Source organism: Oryctolagus cuniculus, chromosome 3, assembly GCF_964237555.1.
Source record: "Oryctolagus cuniculus chromosome 3, mOryCun1.1, whole genome shotgun sequence".
NCBI classification, from domain to species: Eukaryota; Metazoa; Chordata; class Mammalia; order Lagomorpha; family Leporidae; genus Oryctolagus; species Oryctolagus cuniculus.
This window is the reverse complement of record NC_091434.1, coordinates 2,646,899-2,666,124: the sequence shown is the minus strand read 5'-3', so window position 1 is coordinate 2,666,124 and position 19,226 is coordinate 2,646,899. Positions and strand designations below refer to the sequence as shown.

The 19,226-nt window shown below is 57.7% G+C and overlaps 1 protein-coding gene across 18 annotated transcripts in view; it reads left to right on the top strand.

The window, feature by feature from the left end:
* The first annotated feature begins 18,977 nt into the window (after positions 1–18,977).
* The window catches only part of LRRFIP1 (LRR binding FLII interacting protein 1), a 129,239-nt gene continuing 128,990 nt past the window's right edge, over positions 18,978–19,226 (top strand). For 9 of the 18 annotated variants that reach the window (XM_070069998.1, XM_017338878.3, XM_017338877.3 and 6 more), the window contains exon 1: positions 18,986–19,142. In XM_070069998.1, coding sequence (XP_069926099.1) covers positions 19,053–19,142 — 90 coding nt within the window. In that variant the 5' untranslated portion in view covers positions 18,986–19,052. Of the gene's footprint in view, positions 19,143–19,226 lie in introns of all 18 variants that reach the window. The other 9 variants (XM_070069995.1, XM_070069991.1, XM_070069993.1 and 6 more) reach the window with 3 other exon arrangements.

Below are 19,226 nucleotides of genomic sequence, written 5' to 3'. Positions count from 1 at the left end.
GGGTGACACACACCGTAAGCTCAGGGCAGCTCAGGCTGTGTCTGTCAGGGTGACACACACTGTAAGCTCAGGGCGGCTCAGGTGGTGTCAGGGCGACACACACTGTAAGCTCAGGGTGGCTCAGGCAGTGTCAGGGTGACACACACTGTAAGCTCAGGGTGGCTTAGGCGGTGTCAGGGTGACACACACCATAGGCTCAGGGTAGCACAGGCGGTGTCAGTGTGACACACACTGTAAGCTCAGGGCAGCACAGGCGGTGTCAGGGCGACACACACCGTAAGCTCAGGGCGGCTCGCGCTGAGAGTGCGCAGTGCCTGGGAGCAAGAGTCCCTGCGTCCCTCCCTTTCTCTTCTGGCCTCTGGGGCTCACTCTGACCATCACCGAGCCCCATCACCATGAGAGACACACGTGTGGCCTCCCGTGTCTATCAGAAGAGGCCTCTTCCCATGGGCGGGGACGATAAACATGGAGGAGGTGTGCTGGGGCCCGGGTCCAGGTTCTTGTCTTTGATGCAAGAGAAAATGCAGGGACGAGACGTAGGCAAATGTGTGCAGAGGAGCGAGACCGATTTGCGCCCAGGAGAGTACAGGGTTCAGCATGTGGTGTGGTGGCTCCGTACTGGGGAGCTGGCTGCTCCACTTCTGAGCCAGCTCCCTGCTGACAACCCTGGGGAAGCAGCAGAAGATGGCCCAGGTGCTTGGGCCCCTGCACCCACATGGGGGACCTGGATGGAGCTGCTGGCTCCTGGCTTCGGCCTGGCCCAGCTCTGGGCATTGTAGCCATTTGGGGATTGAACCAGAGGATGGAAGATCTCTCTCTCTCTCTCTCTCTCTCTCTCTCTCTCCCTCTATCTCTCTCACTGCATTTCAAATAAATAGGTAAATCTTAAGAAAGAAAAAAGGAACGGACGCAGGTGCACACTCCCGAGGGAGCACAGGCCTCCATGGTGAGCTGAGCTGAGTCAGTGATAGGCTCTGGAAGCCTGGGGGTGGAGCTTGGGGCGGGGCCTGAGTGCTGCCCATCTCCATCTCCTTTTGTGGGAATCTGGGAGGTGCCAGGGCCACAGATGCATGATGGGAGTAGCAGTGTCCGTGGTGGTAATCTTACAATAATAACATTATAATTTGCTCAGGTCACCCAGGGGACGCAGCCAGCAGTCATGCTGGTTATTTTTGGCTGGGCCCAGTTCTGAAGAACAGCTTTCCCCTGCCCTGCAGGGAGGGGCCCGTGAAGCCAGCACTGTGGCCCCGCCCCCTGCCCAGGCTTGGCACACACGCCAATCAAAATGAAGCCAAATGGTAGGAGAGTGAGGGCTCTCCTAAGGGAGATGGGAAAGTCTGGATGCATACCCAGCAGAGAGTGGGCGAAGGCGCGGGGCAGCAAGGGCTATAGGGAAAGAAGGGCCGGGCCCACCGTGTTTCACTTCCAAAGGGGGTGGCCACGTAGCCTGATTGACAGGTGGACATACAGGTGGGGTAGATCACACAGGGGCATGGTGAAGGTGTGGTCTTCCAGCTCACAAACCTAATCAATTTTCCTATCTGCCTGCCTACATCACTCCCAGGTTGGCACCCCCACGACTGCAGAGCAGGGAGGGCCCTGGGGACCTGGCACCCACCCAGTGCAGCCCCCACCCCGCCCCCTCAACTGACTTCTGCAGTGGCTGGAACAGCTGCTTCCTGGGTCCCATGCTGTGTGGACCCCTCCGTGTAGGTCATCTTCCCACACTCCCCGCACGCCCGGCGCTCCGGCAGCAGACAGGGCTACCTGCCCAGCAGCCAGTCCTCGGGGAGAGGCCCCCAGTGGGGGGCTGTTACTGCCTCCACACCCCCTTTCTGGCACTCCCGTGACCCCTGCACCAGACAGAGGTCCAGGGGGACTTCTGCAAGCCTTGGGGGCGGGCGGGGGGGTTCACTTCCTCCCTGGGGCTCCCTTGCAGAGCTGTGGTCAAGGCTGCAGCTCTGAGATGGTTATCTGAGCTCTTCCAGCACGCTCTCATCTCCCGGGCCTTTGAGATAAGCCTTGAAACCTTCACCCTGGTTTTATTTTTATTATCTCAATGGAAAATTCCAGTGGGGAATTCTGCCTGCCAAGTAAATTCCTCGACTCAGCAATCAGCCGCTGGGCAGAGCAAGGCCAGCAGAGCCCATTCCTGCCGCAGGTGCCGCAGCCCTGGGCCCCACTTCCCCCAGCGCCACCCCTGCCCGCTGGGCAATGCCTCTCCCCCTGCTCTCCCTGGAACCCACTCCCACGGGGCTCTGGCCACCTTCACTTCTAACCATCAGCCGTGGACTCCACGCCACCGGAACCCCGGGTCCCTGGCTCACAGGGACGTGGGCAGCCTGCGGTGGCGCCCCTCTCTGTTCAGTGCCCGGGCCCGATTCTCCCAGCGGTCTCGCCGTCTCCTGCCTTTCCCCCACTGAGTTCTCCGAGCTCTAAGTCCGGACTCTGAATGCTGCTCGCTGCTGCCAGCACTGGCCGCCCTCCGCTCTGGTCACCGGCCACCCTCCGCTCGGGTCACCGGCTCCCTGCAGACTGCTGCCCTCTCGTGGGGCTCTCGGCGCCTGCCTGGCGCCCCTCAACCCTGCAGCTGCAGGGGAGTCTGTCCGAGTCAGAGCAGGGGACCGAGCCTCTCCACGCCATTCCTGGCTTCTCATCTCACCGGGACCGGCATTCAAGCCCTGCCGCTGCTTGCCTGTTCCCTGGGCCCGCGCCCCGGCCTCTGGCTCTGGTCCCGGGGTTCTGTCCACTCAGGCGTCACAGGCCTTGAGCAGGTCACGCGGGACCCTGACTCGGGGCCTTTCCCCCTGCTGTGCTGGGCCTGCTCCCTGGAGGGCTCTTCTCGCAGCTACACACCTGCCTCTATCACCACTCCAGGTCTTTCATGGTTCCCTGGGCTGCGGTAACAAATAACCACCATAGTGTCTTTAAACACGGGTCTGGGGACCACAAAGCCCAGAATTGGGGCGTTAGCGGGGTGGTTTCTTCTAGCAGCTGAGGGAAACAGCACACGCCTCTCTCTCTCTGCTTCCGGTGCCAGCAGCAGCCCGGGTGGCCCAGGTCGGAGGAGCATCCTGCACCCCTGGTCCTTCCCCACATGCCATCCTCCCTGCCTCCCTCCCTGTGAGGATGCTTGCTGGGGGCGAGGGCCAAACCGGGGTGCTCTATCTCAAGACCCTTAACCTGAGCACATCGTCAAAGACTCCTTTTTCAAAGGACACATTCACAGGCACCAGACGTTAAGGCTCGGATGCATCTTTTGCGGGCCACTGTTTTGGGGTCCCTGTCAACCTACCACAGAATCTGAAGCCACCCCTCGGTGAGTCCCTCTCTGCCCACCCTCCCAAGCCCCCCTTTCTGGACGGCCTGGTTTTACCACTAATTCCCCAGCCAGAACAGAGATTTCAAAGTAGGAATTTTTAACTTCGTTTTGCTTGCAATCCCGTAGCCTGGAACAAAGCTTAGCACAAAACAAGCATGGGTAAGTGTTTGTTGAACACACACACACACACACACACAGAGAAAATTCTGTATTCAGGATTCTAGAGAATCCTGGGTCAAACCCATCCGTCTATGAATGCCTTTGAAGTCTACGATGCAAAACGTCTTCCAAGGTTCTCACAGGAGTGGGCGCCTGGCACAGCAGGGAAGCTCCTGCCTAGGGTGCCACACCCCATTTCCACTGCCCGGCCTCAGCCCCAGCTCCTCCGGCTGAATTCCTGGATTAGGATGAAGAAGTTCAAATACAGAAAGACCTCTGCTTAAAGTCAAGGCCAACCTTACATTTAACAGAGAGTGGAGGTCTCCCAATTAAAAACAGGGAGCCAGACACGATTGCTATGTCACCATTATTATATCCGTGGCATCACACACCCGTGCTCGTGGGCTGTGATAGCAAAAGAAAAAAGTCTTAAAAAGATCAAGAACAGTGAGTGCCAAGTTGGGGTAGTTTTTCTTTTAAGATTTATTTATTTAGGCCGGTGCCGTGGCTCACTAGGCTAATCCTCCGCCTTGTGGTGCCAGCACACCGGGTTCTAGTCCTGGTCGGGGCACCGGATTCTGTCCCGGTTGCCCCTCTTCCAGGCCAGCTCTCTGCTGTGGCCAGGGAGTGCAGTGGAGGATGGCCCAGGTGCTTGGGCCCTGCACCCCATGGGAGACTAGGAGAAGCACCTGGCTCCTGGCTTCGGATCAGCGCGGTGCGCCGGCTGCAGCGGCCATTGGAGGGTGAACCAATGGCAAAAGAAGACCTTTCTCTCTGTCTCTCTCTGTCTCTCTCTGTCTCTCTCTGTCTCTCTCTCACTGTCTACTCTGCCTGTCAAATTATTTGAAATTCAGAGTTACAGAGAGAGAGAGGGAGAGAGAGAGAGGGAGAGGGAGAGAGAGGGAGGGAGAGGGAGGGAGAGGGAGAGAGAGGGAGGGAGAGGGAGGGAGAGGGAGAAAGAGGGAGAGAGAGGTCTTCCATCCACTGGTTCACGCCCAGGTGGCTGCAGTGGCCAGGGCCGGGCCAGGACAAAGTCAGGAGCCATCAGGGTCTCCTATGGGGATAGCAGGGGCCTAAGTGCTTGGGCCATCCATGGCTGCTTTTGCCAGGCCATTAGCAGGGAGCTGGATCAGAAGTGGAACATCCGGGACATGAACCGGTGCCCATGTGGGAGACCAGCATTGCAGGTGGCAGCTTTACCCATTACAGCCCTTGGATAGTTATCTGTGAATAGTTTTGTATGCAGAAAATCCAGAAAACATCATCCGTGATCTCAAGAATAGAGTTTCATAAAGTATCAGATAAAAATTAAACTAGCACACGCTGATTAAGGATGGAGGAAGACTTGATAGAGGAGGACACTCCCCATGACAGTAGATTGGGGTTGGTGTTGTGACACCCACATTCCACACTGGAGTGCCGGTTCAAGTCCCTGGTCCTCCAATTCAAGTTCCTGCCAGTGGGCCTGGGAGGCAGAAGGGGATGACCCAAGTATTTGGGTCTCTGCCACCCACACGGGAGGTGCAGGTGGAGACCCGGGCCCTGGCTTCGATCCGGCCAACCCTAGCTGTTGCGGGCATTTTGGGAGTGAGCCGGTGGCTGGCAGATCTCCCTCTCTTCTCTGTGTCTCACCGTTGAAGCCACCGTTTGTGGTGCTTTCTCACCGCAGTCCCAGGAAACCAACACGAAGCAGCGCGACCCCTGCCTTTAGGGGGTTCACGGCCCAGCACAGAATATCGGGCCAAGGTGGGGGCCCTTCTGAGCCCCTGCCTGTAACTGCACAGCTCAGGCCCTGGGCCCGAGTTAGACACCCGGCCCCGGCCCCAGCCGGTGGGTGCTGTGCACCAGCTTAACCGGCAGGCACATGGCCACAGCCGGCATGCACGTTCTCGGTGTGCCCGGCATTAGGTCCCCAGCTGCACTCTCTGGCTAAGGTTTGGCTGCGGAGCAGAACCAAGGAGGCAGGCGGGGAGGGGGAGCCGGACACTGCTGACATCGAGAGTGGTGCCAGGTTGTAACTCGGCACCTGGAACTGAATCCCTTCAGTCTTGCTCCGTGAGACCGTGGTGTGGCCAGGATTCCCCGACACCCACAGCCCATCTCTCCTTCCAGCTGGGAGCTGACAGCACGGTGGCCTGGCCCCTGCTAACTGGGCAGGGACCTGGGAGGCTGCAGCTGCAGCAGGAGGGGCTGAGCCGGCCTGGCCAGGCCCCCTGGGGGATAGGGCCCTCACCTGCGGCCCCCCGCTGCTGACAAGGTGGGGTCTAGGGGAGCCCTCGCAGCAAGCGTGTGCTCCCATCACCCCTGCAGGTGCAGCCTCAGCCTCTGCTGCCCATGGAGACTGGACTGGGGCCCCCCAGCTTCCACCCTGCCTCTGCCATCCTGCAGAAAGCAGAGAGCCTGGAAGGCAGGGAGCCCCGCCCCGGGTGCGGCCTCGGAGCCCTCTCTGCCTCTAGTGGGCTGTGTGGCTGGGAGACAGACAGGAGCCCGTGTCTGTGTGAGGGAACAAAGAAGAGCAGGTGCAGCTAATCAAGGAAGGGGCCGAGCTGGACAGCAGACATCTGTGCCTCAGAAGCCCCGCCCACTGGGGGTTGCAGGGGAGATTCTGTGCTGGGACCTTCTTGCCCAACCACTCTTCAGGGGAGGGGTCTCGCCCCACCCTGCAAGCATCCCAGGGGATGCCCTGCCCCCCGGCCCTTCCTGTCTGACCACTCTTGGTTGGGGGCTCCTGGCAGCTGCCTGGCCCCCTTGCCCTGGTGAAGCCCCCATTAGCCCCCCTTGATGATGCAGCCACAGTCTCTGGGGTTTAAGGAACAGTAGTGGACTGGGACGTGCCAGGCTGTCCCCAAAACCACTGGGCCCTCTGAGCCTCAGCCCCTGGCCCTGTGGAAGACACAGGGCTCCGGGCGGAAGCCGTGGGAGGCGGCAGGAAGAACGGGTTGGGTGCTTGGGATCCAGCACAGAGCTCGCCCCTGGCGCACGCACACACAGCAGCGTACATTTTCAACGATCTATTATTTCTTGATGTATTCTAAAGGCAGAGCGAGTGTGTGTGTGTGTGTGTGTGAGAGAGAGAGAGAGAGAGAGAGGGAGAGAGAGAGAGAGAGAGATCTTTCATCAACTGATTCACTTCCCACATGGCTGCAGCAGCCAGAGCTGGGTCAGGCTGAAGCCAGGAGCCGGCAAGTCCTTGCTGGTCTCCCACGTGTTGGTCTCCCATTGTCCACTGCCTCCCCAGGCCCATTAGCAGGAAGCTGGACGAGAAGCAGAGCAGCCGGGACGGGCGCCAGCTCTCCAATACAGGTGCTGGCGTCGCAAGCGGTAGCTCACCCCGCTGCACCACAACGCTGCCTTTCCAAAGCGCATCTTGAAGACGTTTTTTGTCTGCAAGTTGCCAACCTGTTTGAGGTACCTGGAGGAAGCCATATTTGAGTAGCTGTCCATTGAGGTTGGTGGTGGGAGCCAGGGTCAGCCAGGCCAGGAAGCAGTGAGAGCTACCCAGCTCCTGGGTGCTCACAGCAGCACATGGCAAAGGTGGGCGAGGGACCGGCCCCACCCAGTCGCGAGTCACTCCACTCCCATCCCAAACTCACATTCGGTCCCCTGAGGCCTGTCAGCTGCCAGAGAAGCTTGGGGAGGTGGCGTGGGGGCAGCGGGGAAGAGGGACAAACATCACAGAAGCAGGAAGCCCCGAGCAGGGGACGGAGCAGGGCAGACACACAAAGTATGGCTGTCGCATTAGCAAGCATCGTTAAACGGAAACTCCACCACGTGACAGCCAGCCGCGTCTGATACTGCTCCAGGCCGCAAGGGCTCATGGACCGAGAATGCACTGGGCCCCGGGGAGCAGACGCCAGCAGCTGTTCTGAGAGCCTCAGGAACTCCCAGGGAGGACACCCGGGCCGGTGGGTGGTGAAGTCGCCGTGCTGCCGTCTTCCAGTCAGCGGTCCCGTGGCCAGCGTCTTGTCGGCCAGACCCTTCGTTCTGTTGTCTGCAGAAGGGGCTCTGAATTTGCACCTGTGTGATGTGCGGCCTGGGCCAGCTGGGCGTGGAATGGCCACCCCTGCGTTCCCTGCTCGCTCCCAAGGGCACGAGGGGGACCTGTTCCGCTCTGCTGACCACTGCACGCCCCAGGTGCCCTGGCGCCTGCAGGCACTCGTCATGGAGCACCCTTCACCCTGCCTGGAGCCACTGGTACTGGGCAGCCCTGCCTGGCGCCAGCCTCTGCTCTGGGCTCTCTGGCAGCATGGCCCGTCCTGAGAGGCCCTGTGCCTGCCGAGGCCTCCTGTTCCACCCCGAGGGTCTATTCTGAGCCCGTCCACCCTCCCGTTGCCTTGGTAACCCACCCCCAGCCTCCCACTGTGCCCAGAGCAAAGCTCCCAGGCTGCTCTGCTCAGCTGCCCGCGGTCACCCAAGCCCCAGGTGCTCCTCTGGACGCTGTGCGATGCCCTGCCCCAGTCTCTGCCCAGAATCAGGCTGAGCTCCCAGAGCAGAACTCCCAAGATGCATCACTCACACATCCACATGCACACACCACACATGCACACCCACACACACCATGTACATACACACCACACACATATACACACATGCACACATATACACATGCACACACATTCTCACACCACACATATATACACATTCACACTCACACATATACCCATTCACACATACACTCACATATATACACACACCACACACACACATACACATTCACGCATTCACATACACACTCACACATCCACATGCACACATCACACATGCACACCCACACACACCATGCACATATACACCACACACATATACACATGCACACACATTCTCACACCACACATATATACACATTCACACTCACACATATACCCATTCACACATACACTCACATATATACACACATACACACTCACACATATACCCATTCACACATTCACATATACTCTCACACACACACCACACATGCACACTCACACACACCATGCACATATACACACATGCACACATATACACACATGCACACACATTCACACACCACACATATATACACATTCACATTCACACTCACACATATACCCATTCACACATACACTCACATATATACACACCACACACACACACTCACACATTCACATATACACTCACACACACACCACACATGCACACTCACACACACCATACACATATACACCACACACATGCACACACATACACATGCACACACATTCACACACCACACATATATACACAATCACAAACACATTCACACTCACACATATACCCATTCACACATACACTCACATATATACACACACCACACACATACACACTCACACACATACACATTCGCACACATACACACACTCACACATATACCCACCACACATATACACACACATACACATGCACACACATTCACACACCACACATATATACACAATCACAAACACGTTCACACTCACACATATACCCATTCACACATACACTCACATATATACACACCACACACACATACACTCACACATTCACATACACACACTCACACACACCACACATGCACACTCACATATACACATGCACACACATTCACACACCACACATATATACACAGTCACATACATTCATACTCATTCATATATACACATACACTCACATATATACACACACCACACACACATACACACTCACACACATACACATTCACACACATACACATTCACACACATACACACACACTCACACATATACCCACCACACATATACACACACATACACATGCACACTCACATATACACTCACACACATCTGCACATTCACACACACCGCACATACTTACATACTCACACATACATACACACTAACACACATACACACATCATACACACATAAACATACACATGCACACATAGACACTGCACGTACTTACACACATATACCGCACATACACACACATTTACATACATATGCATACAACACATATACAATCACATTTACACACTCGCACACACACATACACACATGTACACTCACAGATACACACACACACAACACCTGCCGACAAGTCTCTTCTCTGTCAGCAGTGACAGGTCTTTGTCCCCATGTCTGAGCCCCTTCTCCAGAGCTGTCCCCCTCCCAGGGATCAGCCCTCATCCCCCCCCGGCCCTGTCCCCCTCCCTGGGGTCAGCCCTCACCCCCCCCCGGCCCTGTCCCCCTCCCTGGGGTCAGCCCTCACCCCCCCCTCGGCCCTGTCCCCCTCCCTGAGGTCAGCCCTCACCCCCCCTCGGCCCTGTCCCCCTCCCTGGGGTCAGCCCTCGCCCCCCCATCCTCTCCCTAAAGCCATCGGTCCCTGGCCAGGTGGGCTGGCCACTGCTCCCTTCCCTGCCTGCTCCCAGGGCACTGGGAGAGCTGCTCGCGGGGGGAGAGGCCTCGTCTCTGTGCACCAGGTCACAGCTGCGGTCCAGAGCGGAGCGAGGGCCCCAAGTCCCCTTCTCAGAGTGAGCAGAGGGGAGCCCCGAGAGGACGCAGCCGCGGGTCAGAACGTCCACCCTGGACGGTGGAAGCAGGGCCGCGAGGCCCTCCCCCGTGCACGCCCTCCCCCACCTGACGGCTCTGCTACAATGTCCACCTGTGGGACGCAGCCGTCCTCATCCTCACGGCCGGCTCCTTCCTCGCCTTCCAAGCTGCGAGCAGGGTGGGCTGATTACCCACGCGCTTGGCTCATCATCAACCCCCCGATGCCTCGGGACCCCCGGCCGGCAGGGACTCTGTGTAGGTCCACCCACTCTCCACACTCCGCACACAGCAGGCGCTCCCTGGCGCATTTGTGGCGCGCTGGGCTCTGTGCCGACAGACTTCACGGGGTTTGTTGCGTGTGAGCCCTTCAGGGATCCTATCCTGCATCGTGATCAAATTTGACTGCAAGAAAACCATGGGGGCCGGCGCTGTGGCGTAGCAGGTAAAGCCACAGCCTGCAGTGCTGGCATCCCACATGGGCACTGGTTCAGGTCCCGACTGCTCCACTTCCAATCCAGCTCTCTGCTCTGCCCTGGGAAAGCAGTAGAAGATGACCCAAGTCCTTGGGCCCCTGTACCCATGTGGGAGACCCAGAGGAAGCTCCTGGCTCCTGGCTTCAGATTGGCTTAGCCCCAGTGGTTGCGGCCAGTTGGGGAGTGAACCAACGGATAAAAGACCTCTCTCTCTCTCTCTCTCTGCCTCTCCTTCTCTCTGTGTGTGTGTAACTCTGCCTTTCAAATAAATAAATCAATCTTAAAGAGAAAAGGAAGCCATAGGCTACAGAAGAAAAGCACGCCGTGGTCTGCGGGAGCCAGCCTGGGTTTTACCAGCTTGAGGCAGGTCGCAGACGAGACAGTGGCAAATGACTTTTCTAGGATGTTCCCCAGAGGTCGGGCGCTGGTGCAGGATGCCCGTCCAACTCAGTGCCTCAGGCGCCGCCGTCATGAGAGACCCCGGCCTCAGCCCTTCCACATTGCGAGCGTCCTGTTTGCTGCTGTCTTTAAGTTTATTAGTGGCAGTATTAGCATCTGAAAGGAAGAGTTACAGAGAGAGGGAGAGAGATCTGCCATCACTGGCTCACTCCCTAAATGGCTGCAATGGCCAGGGCTGGGCCAGACCTGAGTCAGGAGCCCGGAACGCCATACGGGCCTCCCGCCTGGGTGGCAGGTGTCCGAGGGCTTGGGCCGTCCTCCACTGCCTTCCCCGCACATTAGCAGGGAGGTGGATCAGAAGCAGAGCAGCCAGGACTCGCACCGGCGCCGCACCTATGGGACGCCGGCGTCTCAAGCGGCGGTTTAACCCGCTGCACCACGACGCTGGTCCCTGCGGCTGTCACAATGTAGAAATTTCCAGTGACTTTCTCCCAGAAAAAGTCCTGGGAGCATGAGTCAGCAGAGCGAAAGATTTGATGACACATCTGTGCTATCTTAAAACTGGCAAACCAAGGACATAGAGTGCTGTTCAAAGCCACAGCCAAAAATACACATGCATCTTCCTGTAACAAGGAGAGAGATGAAAAAACACGCGTGCTCCGCTTCCGCTCGGGAGGACTGGGGCGGAGCGATGGGTCGGGACCCCACTCCGACCGCCCCAGGGGAAAGTAGCCGAGTCCTCACAGCGCCCCCAGCGGCGGACAGGCGCATGCGACCCGTCAGTGACTGCAGAGGCACCCGCCCACCACCCAGGCCACCTGAGCAGGTGCAAAATCCCAGCGCAGCCCAGAACACCAGGCTCCGCCCCTGGGGTTACAGACCCTCAACCCAGGGAGCGAGGTCAGCGGGAGAGTGATCGCTAGAAACGCAGGAAATGAGCTTCGTGACCCCTTGCACAGATGGGACCCTGGCCAGCCTGGGAAGGGGGTCGGTGGCCTCCCATCCTCAAGCCCTCGTGTCGCCTGTGGTTTTTCTGTAGGAAACCAGGGTGCCCAGGGTCTCTGAGGCCCCACAGCAAATGGTCAGGGGGAGAAGTGATGGGACACTTCCTCCGCTCTCCCAGAAAACAGGTGACAAGTGCGCTACGCACCCACTCCACTCACCCGGCACTGACTCCCAGCGTCCACACAGCTGGAGAGAGAAGCGTGTCAGGCGGCCTCCCAAGGGATGGGCCTTCCAAAACTTCTCGCAGTAAAGTGAGCCGAATCCGGCACCTGAAAGGCCAACACCCCCTTCCTGCCTGCTTCTGTTTCCATTGGCTGTTTTCCCATGATCCCTCTTTTTAACTGAAGCATAATTTCCCCATAACAAGACGCAGATTAATCCCACGTGCAAAGAGCCCCCAAGTGTGGGGGCAGGTGTCTGGCCAGCAGTTACGCTGCCGCTTGGGGCGCCTGCCTCCCCTATCCGAGCGCCTGGGGTTGAGTCCAGCTCCACTTTGCTAATGCGGAGCCTGGGCGGCTGCACGGAACGACTCAGGGAGTCGAGTCCCCGCCACCCATGTGGGAGACCTGGATTGAGCTCCTGGATCCTGGCTGCAACCCAGCCCTGGTCCTTACGGGAATTTGGGGAGGTGAACTTTTGGAGGGGAGGGAGAGCTCGTTCGCTCGCTCTCTCCCTCCCCTCTCCCCGTCTGCCTCTCAAATATCTTTTTTTAATTCTAAGTTTTGGTGACTGTGTACATGGACGAAGTCTAGGGTGCCCGACTCCCGCCAGTTGTAGAACTGAAGTCCCGCCTCTCGGGAAGTCCCCTCCCAGCTAAACTGGGGCTGTCGGCTGCGCCCCACTGACAACCACCTCACGGAGACAGAGGTCGGCTCCATCAGCCCCCAGATGTCCTCGTGGCCAACCCACCCCTCCTGAAAGGTAGCTGTTCTCCTATCGTCATAACTTAGTTTTCCGGCCTCCACAATTTCACATAAATGTCACCATTCAGTCTGTACATTTTTCTGTCTTCGTTCACGCAATCTAGAATTTCTGAGACTCATTCCCCTTGTCGCCTGTGTTTGGCGTCGCTAGCCACCAGCAGCAAACCCAGTCACAGTGAGCAGGCAGGGTGTCTGCAGCTTCTGGCTGTTGGGATTTGGACTTCCAAGAGCAGTCCTGGCCGCGGCCCTTTGCGGGCCTGTTTGCATCCTGCTAGGTCGGTGCCTCCGGGCTGAATGGCGGGATCCAGGGCTGCATCTGATTCACTTTCTCATTCCCCCCAGCACCATGAGGGCTTTCCACCCTCACCAGCGCTTGGTCTGCCCAGTCTTTATTTTTTGGAAAATTTATTTATTTGAAAAGCAGTATTGCACAGAGAGGGAGAGACACAGAAAGAGGTCTTTCATCCACTGGTTCACAACCACTGGGACTGGAACAGGCCAAAGCCAGCAGCCAGCAGCTTCCTCTGAGTCTCCCACGTGGGTGCAGCGGCCCAAGCACTTGGGCTGTCCTCGGCTGCTTTCCCAGGTGCCTTAGCAGGGAGCTGGATCGGAAGTGGAGCAGCCGGCCTCAGCACAGGGTGCTGGTGCTGCGGTGCCGGCCCCTTGTGGGTCCTCCTGCCTGCAGACACTAAGGAGTGTGCACTGGAGCTCACTGCGGTTCGACCTGCTTCTCTGATAACAACACCTGGAGGTCTGCTATTCCCTACGTGCCCTGTTATGTCTTGCTGATTTGTAGGAGGCCCTTATGTGTTCTGCATCCTGGAGACAAGTGCTTTGCCACATTTACTTCTCCCACTCTGTGGCTTGTTGTTTTCATTTTCATAATGAAGTTTTTAAATAAGCAGAAATGTTTAATTTCAATAACATGCATCAACTGTATCGTGAAATACCAAAACCCATTACTTTTGTGTACAACAGTTGAAGTCTTTGCCTGGCTCAAGTTCTCAAATATATCCTCCCACATTCTCTCCTAGAAATGTAGTTTCAGCTTAAAGTCTTAAAATTAATTTACTTATTTGGAGGCCTGTGTGTGTGTGTGTGTGTGTGCAGAGAGTGTGTAAGGCAGGGGAGAGGGAAATTTTCCATTGCTGACTCACTCGCAAAACCACAACGCCCAGGGCTGGGCAGGGACTCCCTGCGGTTCTCCCATGTAGACAGCAGGGACCCAGCCATCGCCTGCTGACACCCACAATGCACATGAGCAAGAAGCTTGTTCACATGCAGGGCTGGGACCCGAACCCATGGACCCCAGTATGGGATGCATCCCAGGGATGGAGCCGCTATGCCAAACAGCTACCTCCGAGTGCTAGCTCCTAAGTTCAGGTCTAAAATCCAGTGTGATTAGGTTAGTGTGCACCATGTGAAATGAATGTATTTTTCCATAAAAATATCTAATTGTTCCATCCCTGTTTACTTAAAAATGACTTTTCTTTCTTTGCTGAATTACCTTAGGCTTTGGCAAAAATTAGTTGACCACTATGGGAGCCTGAATCCCTGGGCCTTTTTGTCAACCATTATTTTAACGTTTTTTCTGTCATTCAGTTAGGGTCATTCATTCAGTTAGGGTCATTTTATGACAATTCCTAAGGCTCACTAATCCCTTTTTCTACATGATCCAATCTGATCTGCTCTTATTATTCAATGCATTTATTATTTATTTATCTGAGAGGCAGAGATAGAGCGCCCATCTACTGGTTCATCCCCCAACTGCGCTGAACAGCTGGGGTTGAGCCGGCCCGAGCTGGGAGCCAGGACCACAGTCCAGGTCCCCCAGCAGTGCCAGGAGCCCTGGTGCTTGAGCGTCAGGGCTGTATCCCAGGGTCTGCGGCCACAGGAAGCTGGATCAGGAGCCAGAGCCAGGCATTGAACCCGGGTACTCCAGTACTCACCACCCACCTCTCAATGAGGTCTTACTTACAAATATCGTAATTTCAGTTCTATGATTTCCAGCTGGTTCATTCCAGAATTCCCAGATCTTTGCTGAAGTTCCCAACCCGTTCCTCGGCGAGACCTGATGGCTGCTCCGTGTCGCTTGTCCGCTTATTCCAACATCCGAGCCGTCCATGGCTGTTCTCCAAGTGACGGTTTTTCCTCTTGACCGGGAGTCTCCCTTGCTCTGTTCAGTGTCTACCAGACACGCTGGGCAGCACCTCGCCCGGACTCTGCTACCTTTTTTTTTTTTTTTGACAGGCAGAGTGGACAGTGAGAGAGAGAGACAGAGAGAAAGGTCTTCCTTTTGCCGTAGGTTCACCCTCCAATGGCCGCCGCGGCCGGCGCACCGCGCTGATCCGAAGCCAGGAGTCAGGTGCTTCTCCTGGTCTCCCATGGGGTGCAGGGCCCAAGCACTTGGGCCATCCTCCACTGCACTCCTGGGCCACAGCAGAGAGCTGGCCTGGAAGAGGGGCAACCGGGACAGAATCCGGCGCCCCGACCGGGACTAGAACCTGGTGTGCCGGCGCAGCAAGCGGAGGATTAGCCAAGTGAGCTGCGGCGCTGGCCCTCTGCTACCTTCTTTAGAAGAGCGTTGGACTTGGTTCTAAGAAGCAGTCATGCTCCTTTGGCTCTGCGCACCACCTGCTGAGATGGGCTCTAGGCTTTGATGGAGCTCCTCCGCTTTGGCTGGGCGGTCGTGGCCTCAGTGCCGGAATGTGCTGTTTCTGTTAAGACGTGGTCCTTCCCAGAGTTCCGTGCAAGGCTCGAGGTGTTGGGTAAGCCCCTCTGCCTTGGTGGGACGCCAGTTCCTCATGTCGTCCCCGCAGCACCAGGTGGCGCCTGCCAGCTAGCGCCTTCTCCTGGGCTTCCTGCCGTCTCCCGCCCTCCCCGCTCCCACACACCTAGTTCTGGATGGAGCAATGGCTTTTGAACGCGTTACTCTGCACATTTTGAGGTTCCCTTGGAGCCCAGACTCTGCCATCTAACCGCTCAGCCCAGTATGTCTTGGACCCTGTTCCCAGTGCACGTGAAGCCTGGACTTGTCCCCTGGGGGAGCAGATGCCACCTGGCTTCAGGCGTGGCCACTGCAGTGCGCAGCTGCATCGGCTACCCTCGGCCTTCTGACGCTGCTCCCTCTGCCTCGCTGGAGGCTCATCACTGTAACTGGCAGGATGCTTGGTGGATGCACGCTCCTTCTCCATCGCTAGAAGCTTTTTATTTAAATTTTTTTAAAGATTTATTTATTTATTTATTTATTTGAAAGAGTTACACAGAGAGAGGAGAGGCAGAGAGAGAGAGAGAGAGAGAAAGAGAGGTCTTCCATCCGCTGGTTCACTCCCCAAATGGCTGTAACAGCCTGAGCTGCGCTGATCTGAACCCAGGAGCCAGGAGCTTCTTCTGGATCTCCCTTGCGGATGCAGGGCCCAAACACCTGGGCCGTCCTCCACTGCTTTCCCAGGCCACAGCAGAGAGCTGGATGGGAAGTGGAACAGCCAGGACTAGAACCGGCACCCATATGGGATGCTGGCACTTCAGGCCAGGGCGTTAACCCACTGTGCCACAGCACCAGCCCCTGTCACTCGCTTTTTAAAAACCGATTGAATGCATAGTTAACGAATCCCGTGCTAGTGGGAAACTGATTCCATCGCCGGTCGATACTGTTTGTAGCGTTTCTGGTTTTCACGCCCTGCTGCACAGAGCGCCTTATGAAGATGCTCTTCATTCCGTGTGGCTCCCAACATTGTCCCTTGTGATTTGACAAATGGCCAATGAAAATGGTCAATTACAAACAAACAAAAATTGATCTTAGAAACAAAACAAAGGGGCCAGCGCTGTAGTATAGCAGGTAAAGCCGCTGCCTGCAGTGCCAGCATCCCAAATGGGCGCTGGTTTGAGTCCCAGCTGCTCCACTTCCGATCCAGCTCTCTGCTATGGCCTGGGAAAGCAGTAGAAGATGACCCAAGTGCTTGGGCTCCTGCACCCATGTGGGAAGACCCAGAGGAAGCTCCTGGCTCCTGGCTTCAGGTCGGCACAACTCTGGCTGTTGCAGCCATTTGGGGAGTGAACCAGCAGATGGAAGACCTCTCTCTCTCTCTCTCTCTCTCTCTGCCTCTCTCTATGTAACTCTGACTTTCAATAAATTAAAAACTTTTAAAAAATAAAATGAACTTATAGATAAAGAGAATGTTTATCTTCTTGGTTTAACACACATTAACAGAAGTTCTAGTATTTTCTTCCTGTTCCCCCAAGAGGATTCTCATGAACCCCGCGCTCCTGCTCTACAGGGAGTCAGGGATGGAAACTCCACTTCGTTTCCACCACTTGGGCCCCTTCCCTTTGTCACCAGCCCCTCCTGAAGGTGGCATCTGTATTTCGGGGAAGAGCCTCGGTACCTGGCGTGGAGACAAACGTGGCTTTTGACCCTGGACACTCACCTCCGCGCCTACGCCTGGCACTGAGTGTGCGGCCGCATAAGGAGAGCGAAGGATCTTCTCCAGGTCCTGCTCTGAACTCACAGGAAAGGATCCTGGCTAAGCCGCAGTTACTCGCCTCAGCAGCCAGGAACTCGGCCCAGGGGCCCGGCACTGAGGCACCTGGCCCAGTCTGGGCCCAGCAGCCCAGCAGGGAGAGGGAGGAGAGAGGTGGGAACTGGGCTCCGGCACAAGTCCAGCCCCAGCCCTCTTTATGCAGCTGGCCCTGGATGCCCGGCATGGGCACAGAGATGAGTACAATGCGGGCAGAATTGGAGGGTTAGAGTAACACGGGCCTCTGAGCTCTGATGAGGGACAGAGGGAAGTAGAGGCAGTCCCTGGGGAGTCAGGGAGCCCTCCTGAAGGCAGGAGACATGGGAGCCGGGACGTGGCTCTGGATGAGGGTCCCAGCCATCTCCATCAGCCGCCCCGAGAGGGCGGTGGCCGCGTCTGCTCCAACACAGCACCTGGCTGCTTGCAGGTGGATGCGTGAGCCTTGGCAAAGACGGGGAGTCATCACAACACACCCGTGGGGCTGGACAGTGGCCACCAGCAAGTCCAGGGCACAGCCAGAGCGGCTGCCTGGTTTCCTCCAGCCAGGACCTGGTACTTGAGGAGCCAGGGCTCCGGGTGCTGTGAACTTAGTGGGGGAGATCCAACCCCAGCTACCTCCCGGTGCCTACCTGTGCAGGTGCAGCACCTGCTCAGAGCACAACAACACCAACACGGTCTGCCCTGCCAACCCGCCTCAGGCCAAGCAGGTGTCATGCAGGTGTTCCCTGGATGTCACCTCCCTCCCCTGTCACTCAACTCACCGTCCTGCCCTGCCACCGCGGGGGTCCCCTCCCCGCCCCTCCTCCACCCAGCTTCCAGGTTACCGAGAATTCACGACAATCCGCTCAGTTAGGAATATGCTAACGTGTCCTTCGGTCTGCAGGAAACACGGTGGCCTCGGCGCTCAGCGCATCCCCTTCCCTCTCCCACCACCCTTCTCCTGTCCAGACTTCTCCCTACATCCCCATCACTCCCAGGGTTCCCACTCTGCGGCTGCCTCTTTTCCCCAAGCCAGACGGCTAACGGCCAGAATGCTGGGCAAGGCTTTAGAAACCATACCTAATCCCCCAAATTACCTTAAACCCACTGAATGCCCATGGCGGCCTTCCACTCAGCTCAGGGGGTTCCTTTCCTACAGCCCAGGATCCAGCACAGGGCGGCACCAGCCGGGAACACACAGGGGAGTGACCGGTCCCGGCTGTGGGCTCCAGAGCAGGTGTGGACAGAACCCCGAATTCCTGCTCGGATTCCCAGGGCTCTGGCCAAGGTCACTCCGCTGAGCAGCGAGCAGATGATGTGAACGCACCTGGGCGTGACCCAGACCCGCAAGGCGCACAGACCCGGCACAGCCTCCTTGGCGCAGGTGGAACCCGGACCACACCTGCGCCCACTCCAGCCCACAGTGCCCACCGACTCCTTCCTTCCCAGCGCCCCGCAGAGGTCCCGCCTCCGCCAGCGCACCGCCCTCTCCAGGACCCCTCGCCCGCCCGCTGACCCCGGGGTGCGCCTCGCACCGCCCCCGGCCCCCGCCCACCGGCCCTCGGGCCCCGCGCGAGCGTCCCCAGCGCCATCGCTTGCGCGCGCCCGCCCCTGTCGTCCCTGGCCCCGGCGTCCTCGCGGGCCCCGCGCCCCCGTGCCCGCGTCCCCGCGCCCGCTGACGCCATGACGCCGCGGCGGAGGGAGGGGCCGCGCGGGGCCGCGCGGGGGCGGTGGACGGCGGGCAGCTGCGGGCAGCGCGGCCGTGGACATGGGCACCCCGGGCTCCGGGCGCAAGCGGCTCCCCACGCGGGAGCGGCTGACGGCAGAGGACGACGCGCTACACCAGATCGCGCGCGAGGTGAGGCGCGGCCCCCGGCGGTGCGGGACCCGGCCCGGGTCTCCCCGCGCCCCCGCTCTCGCCGGCGGCCTGCGGACCCCGCAT